General features: G+C 52.0%; 1 protein-coding gene across 1 annotated transcript in view; it reads left to right on the forward strand.

Moving 5' to 3' along the window:
- Positions 1–15,342, forward strand: part of DNAH17 (dynein axonemal heavy chain 17) — a 122,322-nt gene that overhangs the window by 100,749 nt on the left and 6,231 nt on the right. The window contains exons 71-74 of the mRNA XM_004374107.2: positions 4,864–5,012; positions 5,923–6,050; positions 7,958–8,185; positions 10,882–11,073. Of these exons, the coding sequence (XP_004374164.1) occupies positions 4,864–5,012; positions 5,923–6,050; positions 7,958–8,185; positions 10,882–11,073 (697 nt within the window). The remainder of the gene's footprint in view (positions 1–4,863; positions 5,013–5,922; positions 6,051–7,957; positions 8,186–10,881; positions 11,074–15,342) is intronic.

Raw genomic sequence — 15,342 nt, forward strand, 5'->3', positions numbered from 1 at the left:
CGTGGGGTTGTTAACCAATGTCATAAAACAATATGTGTACTACTGTTTCATGAGAAACTATTTGTTCTGTAAGCCTTCACCTGAAGTACAATAAAAAATAAATAAAGGGCAGTATCTAAAAAAAAAAAAAGAATGCCACCTGGCCACTTTGGGCTTCTTATGCCTCTGTAACAACAGGCAAAGAAGGGAGTTACCATACTGGCTGGTGTGATTGAGCCTGATGACCAAGGGAAAATCGGACTGATATTACATAATGGAGGTAAGAAGAGTATGTCTGCAATACAGGAGATCCCTTTGGGCGTCTCTTAATATTACCCTGCCCTGTGATGAAAGTCAACGGAAAACTGCAGCAACCCAATTCCGACATGACTACTAATGGCCCAGACCCTTCAGGAATGAAGGTTTGGGCCACCCCACCAGGCAAAGAACCACGACCAGCTGAGGTGCTTGCTGAGGGTAAAGGGAATACAGAATGGGTGGTGGAAGAAGGTAGTTCTAAACACCAGTTACAACCACATGACCAGTTGCAGAAATGAGGACTGTAATAGTTAGGAGTAGTTCTTCGTTGTTTTATCATACACGTTATATCCTTTCACCATACCAATTCAATCTGTATGCCGAGCAAATAATCCGAGAAGCTGGACTATATGAAGAAGAACGGGGCATCAGGATTGGAGGAAGACTCATTAACAACCTGCGTTATGCAGATGACACAATCTTGCTTGCTGAAAGTGAAGAGAGCTTGAAGCACTTACTGATGAAGATCAAAGACCACAGCCTCCAGTATGGATTACACCTCAATATAAAACAAAAATCCTCACAACTAGACCAATAAGCAACATCATGATAAACAGAGAAAAGATTGAGGTTGTCAAGGATTTCATTTTACTTGAATCCACAATCAACACCCATGGAAGCAACAGTCAAGAAATCAAAAGACGCATTGCACTGGGCAAATCGGCTGCAAAAGACCTCTTTAAAGTGTTGAAAAGCAAAGACGTCACCTTGAGGACTAAGGTGCGCCTGACCCAAGCCGTGGTGTTTTTGATCTCTTCATATGCATGTGAAAGCTGGACAATGAATGAAGAAAATTGAAGAAGAATTGATGCCTTTGAACTGTGGTGTTGGTGAAGAATACTGAATATCCACGGACTGCCAAAAGAACGAACAAATCTGTCTTGGAAGAAGTACAACCAGAATGCTCCTTAGAAGCAAGGATGGTGAGACTACGTCTTACATACTTTGGACATGTTATCAGGCGGGACCAGTCCCTGGAGAAGGACATCATGCTTGGTAAAGTAGAGGGTCAGTGAAAAAGAGAAAGACCCTGAATGAGATGGACTGACACAGTGGATGCAACAATGGGCTCAGGCATAGCAACAATTGTGAGGATGGTGCAGGACCAGGCAGTGTTACGTTCTATTGAACATAGGGTTGCTATGAGTCGGAACCGACTCGACGGCACCTAACAACATCAACATGTATGTGTGGATAGATAGTTAGCAATTTTTTTTTCCTCATCTCTTGTAAAATATGAGATGTCAATGGGGCTAGTGTGTTTTTGGTTGTACACATGCTAGTTGTATCATGTTAGGTGTACGTATGACCTTATAATTGTCTTTATTTAGAGATTATGTATGGTTTAAGGAGATGTGCATGTGTGACAAGTTGACAAGGGGTGGACTGTGATGGTTAATATTATATGTCAGTTTGGCTGGGCTAGGATTCTCAGTGGTTTGGCAGTTGTGTAATGATGTAGTTATCCTCCATTTTGTGATCTAATGTAAGGGAGTTTCCTTGGGAGTGCGGCCTGCATCCAATATATATATGATGCTCTGGCAAAGCTCTCTCTTGCTCTGGATCCTGCATCCGGCTCGTCATCATCTCTCACTTCCGGTTCTTGGGATTTGAGCTAGTGGCCTGCCATATTCCCTGCTGATCTTGGATTCATCAGCCTCCACAGCCTGAGGGCCAGCAGCATGCTGTCTAACCTGCCGATCTTGGGTTCATCAGCCCCTGCAGCTACGTGAGTCAGGAGAAGCCTCCAGTCTGATGCCTAACCCACGGACTTGGGACTTGCCAGCTTCTACAACCTCATGAGCCATTTCCTTGAGGTAAATCTCTGTCTCTGTCTCTTTGTCTCTCTCTCTACACACACACACACACACACACACACACACACACACACTTCACTAGTTTTGCTTCTCTAGCGAACCCAAACTAAGACAAAGGGTTAGGATTTACAACACATATTTTGAGGGGACACAATTCAATCCATAACAATGGCCAAATTAAAAATAAACCTTGTATTTATATCCATTTCTGCTAGTTTACAAAGAGAACCATTCTAATTTCATGAACAATTTCAAATCATCCCAACTGTGGCCTGCTAGGCCGGAAATACCACCATTAATCCAACGTTGCAGCCTTTCCTCCTCGTTCCCGTCTCTCGTCCTGTTAGAGCCATCATTTCACACAAGTGCATCAGGAATAGCAACATCCAGGAACATCAAGCAACATCTGCACTGGGTCCCCACAGCGGACACCATGTCTGTGCCATCCATCCATCCCCCTCGGGTGGAGAGAAAGTGGCCCTTTGTGATCCAGCCACCACGTGAAAGAGGACAGAGCTGCTAAAGGAAGGGGGACAGGGCTTACCAAGGACCCGTGCCAAGGATCCGTTCTCAGAGCATTGTGGGTTGTTTGGGCTTCTTTCCTTTTCATTTCTCCTAGTAGCCAGGAAGCAGCCAGACTTCCCCCAACATGCCCATGTCCCCTATAGAACTGTCCTCTGACAAAGCAGGGACGTGACTCACATCACTGTTCACAGACTTTACTGTTTTGCTTTGTTTCCCTCGGATAGATGAGGAGAGGCACCAGGAGTAGTTAATGAGAGCGGTCCGGAGGACCCCACCCACTCTAGTCGGCAGTGGTTCAGGACGCTGTATGAAAGCTGGTGAAGGAAAAGAATGACAGATAAGGGTGTCCTCAGAAAGTCCCCAGGGAATGGAGAGGCCAGCACTGGCACCATCCCACAGACCCCGTTAGATCACAGGGGAGGAGATGAGGGGGCTCAGGGTGGCCTGTGAGTGGACAGGTCCATCTGAAAGTCTTCCAAGGTAGTCAGCGCACTCAGACACTCAACTGCTCACAAACGAGCCTGGCTAACTCCTGGGAACGCTCCCATTTGCCATCTGCACAAATCCTGGACTGGCCATTGGCACATCTTACCAATTTTAGTTCATATACATCATTCAGAATCCAGTGAGCTCAGCTGTCCGCGATGGAGGGAGAAGGGCGGGTGTCTGAAACCCACAACAATGTTAGATTTTCCGGGAGAGGACAGTCCGGGCCTTCCTGTCCTACCTCCTCGACCGGCCCCTGGCTCACTTGGGTCGAGTTAGAAATAGGTTAGAGCTTGTTACAGAGTAGCGCTTCTATGTTTTTGAAGGTCCTGCTTTTTCTGTGATTTTTCTGATTGCCCATGTTTTGTGATCCTTTGAGCTCACAAAAAACTGCTGTAATTTGAACTCCCTTCCTTTTCAAACCAAACCAGTTGCCATTAAATCAATTCCGACTCACAGTGACCCCATGTGTCAGAGTAGACCTGTGCGCCATAGGGTTGTCAATGGCTGATTTTTCGGAACTAAATTGCCAGGCCTGTCTTCTGAAGTACCTCTGGGTGCGGTCGAACTGCCAAACTTCCAGTTAGCAGTTGAGCACTTAACTGTTTGTGCTACCCAGGGACTCCTCTCAAATGCCTCCCAATTAGCACAAATCGCCAGGAGACAAACAGGTTGGTCTTGTTCTGCTCCTTCTTGCAGCCTTTGTCTACACAGCAGATAGGAAGTGGGTAGGAAACAGGGAATTGCTAAAACCTGATCCCTTTATTGGAATCACAGGTGGGCTTCTAGGGGGTCCATGGGCCACCTGGTGCCAAGACACAGTCACCTGGTGTCTTAATTATCTAGGGCTGCTGTAACAGAAATACTACAAGTGTATGGCTTTAACAAAGAGAAATTTATTCTCAGTCTAGGAGGCCAGAAGCCCAAATTCAGGGTGCCAGCTCCAGAGGAAGGCTTTCTCTCTCTGTCGGCTCTGGGGGAAGGTCCTTCTCATCAATCTTGCCCTGTCAAGGAGCTTCTCAGCACAGGGGCCCCAGGTCCAAAGGATGTGCTATTCTCCTGGCTCTTGTTTCTTGGTGGTATGAAGTCCCCATGTCTCTCTGCTCACTTCTTTTACATCTCGATAGAGATTGGCTTAAAACACAACCTAATCTTGTAGATTGAGTCCAGCCTCATTAACATAACTGCCACTAATCCCACCTCGTTAACATCATAGAGGTAAGATTTGCCACACCTAGGAAAATCACATCAGATGACAGAATGGTGGACAATCACATAATATTGGTAATCGTGGCCTAGCCATGTTGACACATATTTTTGGGGGACACAATTCGATCCATAACACCTGGGTACCTGAGAAGTTGCCTGCTCCAGCCCCCTTAGCCCCTTGCCCGCCCTCCCGGTTGACCTTGAGTGCCCTTGAGAAGCAGGGTAACGTGAGCTCACTGAGATTGCTTCCCACGGTCTGTGCACAGATTGCTCAAAGGAAGAGCTTGTTTCAGGGTCACACAGGGGACACAAAGGGTGTCCGAAACTAATAAAGCTAAGGCGGAAAACACGTCCACCCCAACACCCTTCTCCTTGCAGAAGGAAAAGCTGCTGTGAACAGCTGGCTTTCCTGCCAAAGACCTTTCTCTGCTGAGAAAGACTGCCAAGAAAAAGGCCCTTCCACCTGGAGCACAGCTCTCCCCTTCACCCCTCCCCCCAGTCCTCGTCCTGACCCAGCACATCCCCCCAGGAACTTTGTGGAGGAGAAGATGGGCAGCAAGTTCGTAGAAGGCCGGAGTGTGGAGTTCTCCAAGTCCTACGAGGAGAGCAGCCCCTCCACACCAATCTTCTTCATCCTCTCCCCGGGGGTCGATCCCTTGAAAGATGTGGAAGCCCTGGGTAAGTGTAGCCAGCAAGCAGTGTCCTCAAAAACGGGGCGAGGGCTAGTCGTTAGGGAAATGCAAATGAAAGCCCCAGTGAGATACCCCTTCACCCCCACTAGGATGACTGTAAGTTTCAAAAGTGGACAATAACAAGTGTTGGTGAAGCTATGGAGGATCTGGAACACTTGAGCGTTGCTGGTGGGAATGTAAAATGGTGCAGGTGCTGTGGAAAACAGTTTGGTGGTTCCTCAAAAGTTAAACATAGAATTACCATATGACCCAGCAATTCTGCTCCTAGACATATACCCAGAAGAACTGAAAGCAGAGACTCAAAAAGAGAGTTGTGCACCAATGTTCACTGGAGCACTGTTCACAATAGCCTAAAGGTGGAAACAACTCAAGTGTCCATCAACAGACGAATGGATAAACAAAGGGTGGTCCATCCATACAGTGGAATATTGCGTAACCATAAAAAGGAATAAAGTCCTAATACATGCTATGACGTGTGAACCTTGAAAACATTATGCTGAGTGACAGAAGTCAGACATAAAACATCACATATTGTTTGAATCCATTGACATGAAATGTTCAGAATAAGAAAAATCCATAGAGAGAGAAAGCAGATCAGTGGCTGCTAGGGGTTGTGGGCAGAGAATGGGGAACAATTGATTAACTGGATATGGGGTTCCTTTTGGGGTGATGGGAATGTTCTGGAACTAGACAGAGCTGACGGTAACACAACATTGTGTACTAAATGTCACCGAATTGTACACTTTAAAATTGTTGAAATGGTAGATTTTGTTCTGTGTGTTTGACCACAACGAAAAAATGGGGCGGGGCATGTGGAACTCCGGGCTGCAGGTCCTGGAGCCACCATCTTTGGCGTTTAATCATCCTCGTGTTCTTCTTGTTTTTCTTTCCTTTAGGGAAGAAACTAGGATTTACCATAGACAATGGGAAGCTCCACAACGTGTCTCTGGGCCAGGGACAAGAGGTAGTGGCTGAGAACGCGCTGGACGTGGCTGCAGAGAATGGGCACTGGGTCATTCTGCAGGTACGAGGGCCCAGGGCCCCAGGAGTGGGTGCGAGGCAGCCGTGGGAACTGAATTTTGCCTTCCTTGGATAGAGCCCAGAGCCCTGGTGGCACAGTGATTAAGCGCTGGGCTGCTAACCAAAAGGTCAGCAGTTTGAATCCACCAGCTGCTCCTTGGAAACTCTATGGGGCAGTTCTACTCTGTCCTATAGGATCTCTAGGACTCGAAATCCACTCGACGGCAATGGGGGTTTTGGGGTAGAGCCTGAAGACCTAACAGAAATGAGGCTATGGAACTGTCTTAGCTTGGGTTCTCAGAGAAACAGAACCATGTTTCCATGTGAGATCCTTGCACATACTTCAAGGGACTGGCTCACGTGATTGTGCAGGCCAGCAAGCCCCAAATCCCGAGGTCAGGCGGCAAGCTGCAGATTCCTGCAGGTTTGCCTCGCAAGATCCGTGGGCAGGGCCACAGGAAGAGTGCAGAGTGGACAGAGAAAGAATTCTGCCAAAATATCTACTTATAGTCTGGAGGTAGACCATACCCCAAGGAACTCCCCCTTTCAACTGACTGATTGATTACATTACATTATGGAAAGTGACTACATTCCACTGCATTAGATTACATTACAGAACAGCAGCTAGTCTAGTGTTTGGCCAGACCACTGGGAACCCTAGCCTGGCCAAGCTGACACACGAACTAAACCATCACAGGGACTCACATTCAAAAATGTGGGTGAGAATCCTACAGCCACTCAAGGAGGGCAGTTGTCTCATGTCCACAGTGTTCCACATCTGCCTGAGTGCGCTGCATGGTGAGGGACACTGTCTGCTTGAGTGGCGCTGTAGGTTCTTTCATTGAGAAAGACTCCAGGACTTACAGCAGAGTACCCTTATTTTTGTTGTTAGGTGCTGTCGAGTCAGTTCTGACCCATAGCAACCCTATGTACAACAGAACGAAACACTGCTTGGTCCTGCACCATCCTCACGATCATTGTTATGCTTGAGCCCACTGTTCTAGCCACTGTGTCAATCCATCTTGTTGAGGGTCTTCCTCTTTTTCGCTGACCCTCTACTTTATCAAGCATGCTGTCCTTCTCCAGGGACTGGTCCCTCCTGATAACATGTCCAAAGCATGTGAGATGTAGTCATGCCATCCTTGCTTCTGAGGAGCATTCTGGTTGTACTTCTTCCAAGATCAACTTGTTGGTTCTTCTGGCAGCCCATGGTATATTCAATATTCTTCGCCAACACCATAATTCAAAGGCATCAATTATTCTTCGGTCTTCCCTGTTCATTGTCCAGCTTTCGCACGCATATAAGGCGATCGAAAATACCGTGGCTTGGGTCAATATCCCTTAAAGACATACTATTAAAGACACAAGACAAAAGCACTGGATTGACAGGAGCATCGCCCCTCCCCCTCCCCCAGCTTCGGGGAAGCAGTAATGGTCACACAGACAAGGATGCTGGCTCTCCACCTTAGGTTCAACCATAGTTGGACTGCCCTCTCCACCTGAGAGCCTCCCCAAGGCCCCTCTAGCTAGTGGCTCGCCCCACTTCCTCCCTCCAGCCCTGCCCCGACTTCCACACTTTGTGTTGGCCTCAATCCAGTCTCTGGCCTCGTACTACTGCGGAGACCTCAGCTTTGAATCCCTCAGAGGGGGGACCGCTGCGGGTGGGGAACCACATCATCCCTGCCTGACGCCCACGGAGTATGAGGTTTAATCACGAGGCTGGAGGGTGTGAACTGACGGGGCAGGAGTCGATTCTGGGGCCTTGGCTGCTCAGCCGGAAGGACCCCAGCACAGGCAGCACTGGTGAACGTGGATGGCGGGTGGGGCTGCGCCAGGGGCTGAGGCGAGCGGCCGGTCATGGTGGGCCTGGGGCGGACACGCTGGCGGTGAGCGCCCTGGTCTTGGCCGCAGAACATCCACCTGGTGGCGCGCTGGCTGAGCAACCTGGACAAGAAGGTGGAGCGGTACAGCATGGGCAGCCACGAGGACTACCGGGTGTTTATCAGCGCCGAGCCGGCCCCCAGCCCCGAGTCCCACATCATCCCCCAGGGCATCCTGGAAAACTCCATCAAGATCACCAATGAGCCGCCCACTGGGATGCACGCCAACCTGCACAAGGCGCTGGACCTCTTCACCCAGGTAGGGCGCGCACGGGGCTCCGGGCGGGGGTGGGCGCGACCCGCCAGCTGCCGCTCTGTGACGCTTCCGTGCAGAAACGAAAGCAGACGGTTAGTCAACCGTGCGGCGGTTTGCGTCACTGTGAGACCAAGCACGCGCGCAATCCCTTTCTGCTTTAGTGTTTCGTTTTACTGTATTCTGCAGAAGTGTCTGTCCATGACGGACAGAGGCGGGCGTGGGGCCTGGTCCTCAGCTCCCAGCCCGTTCGGACACCGGTCAACAGGAATGGCCCCTGGCTCAGTCTTAGGCTGGGAGGTGGAGTGCCGAGGAGGGCTGCGTTTCCTGGCACAACATGGAGGGGAGGGCAGCAGACGGGGGCCCAGTTCCCCAGCGTCCCGCCAGGCTCTCCCCCAGTGCCGTCACTGAGGCCTGGGAGACAGGGGCCCACTTCCCCAGCGTCCCGCCAGGCTCTCCCCCACTGCCGTCACTGAGGCCTGGGAGAGGGGGGCCCAGTTACCCCAGTGTCCCGCCAGGCTCTCCCCCAGTGCCGTCACTGAGGGCTGGGAGACGGGGGCCCAGTTACCCCAGTGTCCTGCCAGGCTCTCCCCCACTGCCGTCACCGAGGGCTGGGAAACAGGCCTGCTTGGTCCCTCCCAGGCTTTGGCTCCCCAGGCGGGCGTTGGCAACAAGGGCTGGGACAGCAAGAGTGACGGTGGCCAAGGGGGAAGGAGAAACCCGTCAGCTTCCCAGGACAAGGGAAGGCCCGGGACTGTCATTCCCGTCTGCCCTAGCGAGCAGAGGCTGGCTGGGGATCCAGCCACCACCTTTTCTCCCGGGGGTGTCTTGTTTACCCAGGTGAGGCAGCCGCACCCAGCTTCCACACCGGCCGCCCGTGGGTCTTTGCAGTAAAAAAAAAAAAACAAAAAAATCATTGCTGTCGAGTCGATTCCGACTCATAGCGACTCTATTCAGTAGAACTCCCCCCAGAGGGTTTCTGAGGAGCAGCTGGTAGATTTGAACTACCAACCTTTTGGTTGACAGCCAGGCTCTTAACCACTGCACCGAAATTGCACCTGACAGTCTTCAAATGGGGCACAAAAGACTTTCATTCAAGAGGAGGTCGCAAGAGAGGGGGAAGGAATATGGGGGGCAGCAGGAGAAGGAGTGCTGGAATGGTGGGAGACCCCAGAATGGTGTCTGCACCCCGCTCCCTAGGACTGCGAGCTTCTTAAAAGGAAGTTAAGGTGGGGGGCTGGCGAGCAGTGCCCACCTGGACCCCGGGAGACCCAGGATGGAAGAGGGGGAGCAGGAAGGGAAACTAGAGGGATTCCAAGTAGGTCCTTCAGTCTGGGTCACTGCTTGCCATTCCCAGAACATAAACGGGCGGGGAGACTTCTTTAACAACAGATCAGAGAAAATACAACTTTAATCGAAAGCCTCCGTGTTCAGGAGCACTCCCACTGTACCAAGATTTGCTATTGTGAGCTGCCGCCGGGTCGGCCCCCGACTCATGGCAACCCCATGCACAACGGAACGAAACCCTGCCTGGTCCTGCACCGTCCTCATGATTGGTGCAAGTTGTGATCCATAGGGTTCTCAATGACTGATTTTTGGAAGTAGATTGCTAGGCCTTTCTTCCTACTCTATCTTAGTCTGGAAGCTCTGCTGAAACCTGTTCAGCATCATGACAACACAGTAAAAAAAAAAAACCTCACTGCCATCAAGTAGATTCCAGCTCATAGTTGTGACTCTATAGGACAGAGTAGAACTGCCCCGTAGGATTTCCAAGGAGCAGCTGGTGGATTTGAACTGCCTACTTTTTGGTTAGCAGCCATAGCTCTTAACCACTGGGCCACCAGGGCTCCTTTGAAAGATGGGTGGAGGTTGCACATGAGATAAGTGGCAGGGAATCTAACTCGGGTCTCCTGCATGGAAGGGGAGAGTTCCGCTACTAAGCCACCGCTGTACAGAGATTAACACAGTGGGATCTCACAAACCCAGGGGTCTAGACTCAGAATTTGGGCTGGGTTTGCCTTCCCTGGGGTGTCATGAAAAAGAATGGGTTGACTGAGCTGTCCCCACCCCTTCTAGGAAAACGTTACCAATTGTTTTTAAAGAGTTGGGGGACACTGTATATAAATGAAGACAAATGTTGAGACTTACAAGGGAACATTATTTCTCATTAAAAGAAGTCTTGAAATGTCCTGAATTGGGGACTATTTTATTAGGAGGCAGTATAAATCATCTGACTTTGTTGTTGGGTACCCGTGGAGTAGATTTCTGACTCACAGCGACCCCATATGACAGAGTAGAACTGCCCCATAGGGTTTTCTAGGCTGTGATCTTTAAGGGAGCAGATCGCCAGGTCTTTTTCTGCCTCGGAGCCGCTGGTGAGTTTGAACCACCAACGTTTCAGTTAGCTAGCCAAGTCCTTAGCCATGCGCCACTGGGCCTCCTTAATTCGACTTGTCATAAATACTCAAAAGCGATAAAACTGCATTTCTGAGAGAAACAAAGACACAGCACCTGTTCTCTCAGCCTTTGCAGCTTGGTGGGTCCATTGTCAGACGACCATCCGTGAGTTTTAGCCTACCCCAGCCCGGCCCCCCACCCTGTGCCCCCCGTGGAGCGGCTGGCCAGGGTCCCACCCACCGGGGCCCACTTGGGAAGCTCCCCCTTCCTGTCTCCGCTCACTGTCATCTGACCGCATGACCTAGGACACAATGGAGATGTGCACCAAGGAGATCGAGTTCAAGTGCATCCTGTTTGCCCTGTGCTACTTCCACGCCGTGGTGGCCGAGAGGCGCAAGTTTGGGGCCCAGGGCTGGAACAGGTCGTACCCCTTCAACAACGGAGACCTCACCATCTCCATCAACGTGCTGTACAACTACCTGGAGGCGAACACCAAGGCAAGAAACCAAAGCAGCGGCCACTCAGCGCTCCCTCCCCCCCACCTCCCCTCCCCTCCCCTCCCCTCCCTTCCCTCTCCACCCTGAAGGAGGGCTGGTGGTGCAGTGGTTAAAGCGCTCGGCTGCGAACCAGCCGCTCCGCCAGAGTAAGATGCGGTATCTCCTTCCATAAAGATGACAGCCTTGGAAACCCCATGGGGCGGTTCTGCTCTGTCCTCCAGGGTCACTGTGAGTCGGAGCTGGGTTTTGGTTTTTCCTTCCCTCCCCCGCTCACTCCTTCCTTCCTCCTTTCTTGTCTGTCTGTCTGTCCTTCCTTCTCTTTCTCTTTGCCTTCTTCCTCCTTCTCATTCTTTCTTCCTTTTCTTCTTTCTTTCTCTTTCTGTCTCTTACCTTGTTCCTTCAAAGAAAAACTCAAAACCAGACGAACAGGCCCACCTGCGCCCCCGGCAGCCTGGGCAAGAATTCTGACCCGGCTGTGGGCCACCTGTAGCTGTCAGCCTTCTGGCAGTTTCCCTTCATGTTATCACCAGCCCCCGGGGGCCAGGTCAATGAGGTCTGTCCGCTCCTTGCCTGAGCAGGGATTTCCGCCCCCGGAAACCGGGTGCCCCAGGGCGTGAGCTGTCAAGGGGCTCCTAGTAGACAGAAGGGATGGGGAGTGGCCCCCTGCTGAAGCTCCCATTGGGGGTGCTGTCAGTGTCGAAGACAAAGCCCAGGTTTGGGGAAGGGGGTCAAAAATACCTCCCTGGAAAGATGGGAATACTTCATTTTATCGAAAATTAATGTGTAAAATCACATGCAGAGGACTGAAGGCATCCTGTCCTTGGGGAACAAGTCCACAGGGAGGGCACAGTGGCCATCTGCAGGCCCCCAGTGGGCGAGATGGGGAAACTCGGGTGCGTGGACGCACACCTGGAGGTCAGGAACGGCTAGGGGCACCAGGCCTGGAGGTCAGGGACAGCTAGGGGCACCAGGCCTGGAGGTCAGGGGCAGCTAGGGGCACCAGGCCTGGAGGTCAGGGACACAGCTAGGGGCACCATGCCTGGAGGTCAGGGACAGCTAGGGGCACCAGGCCTGGAGGTCAGGGGCAGCTAGGGGCACCAGGCCTGGAGGTCAGGAACATGGCTTGGGGTCGGCCTGCGGGGCTCAAATGCCTCCACACTGTTTTGCCAGCTGTGCAGCCCTCAGTCCTAATGCACCCCCATCCAGATCAGCTGCCTCACCTAAAAAGTGGGGTGTAAGAAGGGCCGATGAAATGACGCCCTTAAGCCTGGCGCTAACACAGCCCTGTGTCGGGGACCCCATGGAGGCTGTGCCCCCCCACCCCCCAGGGCTTCTCCTGCTCATTCTCGGCCCCTAAATCTACAGCTAAAAGGGCCGTGGCACCCCAGAGAAGCAGGCAAAAGTGCGCCCTTACAGACCAAGGGGGTGAAAACAGCCCGGAAAACCCTAAGATCTGCTAGAGCTGAGGCACAGCATGGCCCCCAGGGCCCCGGGACCCTGTCTGGCCAGTGATGGCTCTGCTGTCGGGGCCCGGGGACCCTGTCCGGTCAGTGACGGTCCTGCTGTCGGGGCCCTGCCACTCCCCAGGAGAGGGGGCGTTGAGAGTCCCTGGCCCTCTGGGAGCCCACCTCCTCCTCAGGCAGACAGGACAACGGCCCAGCCCGGGAGCAGTGGGGGTGAGAAGAGGAAAGCAGGGTGCCCAGCCAGCCTGGGGGTGCTGCGGCCTTAGAGCCCCTCCGGTTTTCCACCCTATTGTAATAAAGCTCAAGATCGTGGGAGCGGGAGTGGGAAGACGCCAAGGGCGAGGACGGAGATGGCCAGAAGCCCTGCGTGCCTGCCCCAGCCATCTGCGCAGTTCTGACAAGGGGGCTGACCTCTGAGGTCAAGCATCCCCTTGGTCTGCCGTGCTGGCCACCTGCCCAGACTGATGGGGGAACCAGCGCCTGGAATGCTGTTTTCCTAGTCCCCCAGGTGAAGCCCCCAAGCTCGGAGAAGGCAGGAAGGCGGGCAGGAGAGCAGAGGTCAGCTACCTGCGCACAGGCGACGTGGGGGCGGGGGAGGGTGGTCTCCACCTTCAGGTCCACAGTGTCCGATGGCTCATGTCACCTGGATGGCCCAGCACTCACACAAGGGAGCATGTGCACAGCATCACCGTTAGAGCCGCTGTCTTAGGGGACATGGGTTTGGGGGGCACGGTCTTGCCAAGATGTTTAAAGACATTCATGAGGCGCTCCCCACTTACGCACGTGCAGGCCCCCCGCTGAAGAGAAACAGTTGGAGAAGACGTTCACTCCTGAGGCCACTAAATGCACCCAGAGGAGCCTCCTGAGGATGAACAGGGTGTTGGGACCCGGCCGCCCGCACCAAGCGCCGTGGCCTGGCCTCCCTCTGTCCCCAGAGGCCTCTCCCCCTCTGGGGATGCACTGCCAGCCCCTGCCCTCTTCCTGCAGTGGCATGGCCTGCGTCCTGCAGCCCCGTCCTCTCCTCCCAACTCCGAGGACTCCAGCCATGCTTCCACACTGGCCGGAAGACAGAGATCAGCTGGATGTTTGTTAAAAACACAGACCCACTGACTCTGACTCTCGGGCAGGCCTGGCGATGGTATCTCTAGCGGCACTTGGGGCTCCACCCGGCGGGTGCAGAAAGCAGATGGCATCCAGGCCTTGTTAGGAGTTCCACTGCCCCTCCCAGAAAGGACTGACCTAGGAGGCAGCACTTGGGGGCAGTGAAGGGGGGCAGTGCAGTCACCTTCGCCTTACAAGAAAAACAGAAGCTGCCTCTGTTAAGGGTGATGGAAGAATCTGGGAAGGGTTAACGGTGATGGCTGGACATGATGGATGTATTTAATGTCACTAAACGGTACATGTGAGGGTGGTTGAGACAGCAAATGTTTTGTTACCTACAGATTTATCACAAGTTTTGAAAAATTAGAAATTTTTATTGAAGAAAGCATACATAAAGAAATTGGAAAACAAGCCACAAACTGGGGGAAGACATTTGCAACACACATAACTGACAAAGGATCTGTATCCAGAATGCATGCAGAACGCCTATACATCAAAACAACACATACAATGGTGCTGGCTGAACAATGTGATGAGCGTAATGTCACTGAACCATACACGGGAAGCCTGTTGAAACAGCAAGTGTTCTGTTACCCATTTACCACAATTAAAAAAAAAAAAAAATTGACTTCCGGCAACGTGGCACTCTAGGCAGAAGCACCATGCCATCCCTCCACAGCAAAGATCCGAAAAACTAAGCCAAACAGAGAAAACAGCAATCCTGAAATCCTAAACATCAAATGAAGAGATAAAGAACTCAGCCAAGCACCAAAGGGAATAAGAAACTGACAGAGAATAGAGAGCGAGGAGACATACATGGAGAGGTCCCCCATCACCTAATGCAGCATGGATCCGCCATCTTGGACTCCTATCAGAGACCAGCAAATGCAGCTTCACGGAGCTTCCAGCAGGAGACAGAACAACCGGTAACTGGCGATATATGCTTTCCCACCCCCCACCCTTCTTCGCCCCCACTCGGCCTCCTCTGCTTCCCGCAGCCACAGTCTCCTGGCTGGGAAGCACCGGCTGCTTGGATTCCACCCGTCCGCACTGGCCGGCTCTCTGAGTGCCATTTGTTGGCTGCTGGTGTTGCCTTTTTCCGCTTCTTTGATTTCTTCCGTACCTCTCACCACCTCCCCCTCCTTTTGCTCCAACACCTGGCTCCGTGCACCATCTTTGCTTCTTCCCGAGGGGCTGTGGAGCTCCGTTCGAGTGTGGAACTGCTTCCCAGTCCGTGCTGCCACACTGGTGGGATGCAGGGGCTTTTTTGTTTGTTTTCAATTGTTTTTCTTTTTCTTTTCTCAAGTTGGGAGTCTGCTCTGGCTGGGTGGTGCTGTGCGGCTTGGGACCTACACCCTCAGCTTGCGCAGACAGGCAGGGGGATCCCTGAGCGCATTTCTTTCTTTGTGGGTTTTTTTTTTCCTGCTTTTTTGGGGGGCTTTTCTTGTTCTTTTTTTGAATTTGTTTTCTTTTCCCTCTTTTTCCTTTTTGTCTCTCTTCATTACTCATTTTCTCGTCTCTCTATACCTTCCTTCTCTTCCTGTCCCCTGGATACCTGGCACTGAATACCTCTATGCCTCCTAGCCAGGCTGTACTTCAACACCTGGGAACAACTTCCCCAGACCTTGTAGCTGCACTGGTGGGATCCCTGGGAGCTTTGCTGTTCTTTTTTCTTTCTAATTTTTATTTATTCATTCTTTTCTTT

The sequence above is a fragment of the Trichechus manatus genome, unplaced genomic scaffold, assembly GCF_000243295.1.
Source record: "Trichechus manatus latirostris isolate Lorelei unplaced genomic scaffold, TriManLat1.0 scaffold00028, whole genome shotgun sequence".
NCBI classification, from domain to species: domain Eukaryota; kingdom Metazoa; phylum Chordata; class Mammalia; order Sirenia; family Trichechidae; genus Trichechus; species Trichechus manatus.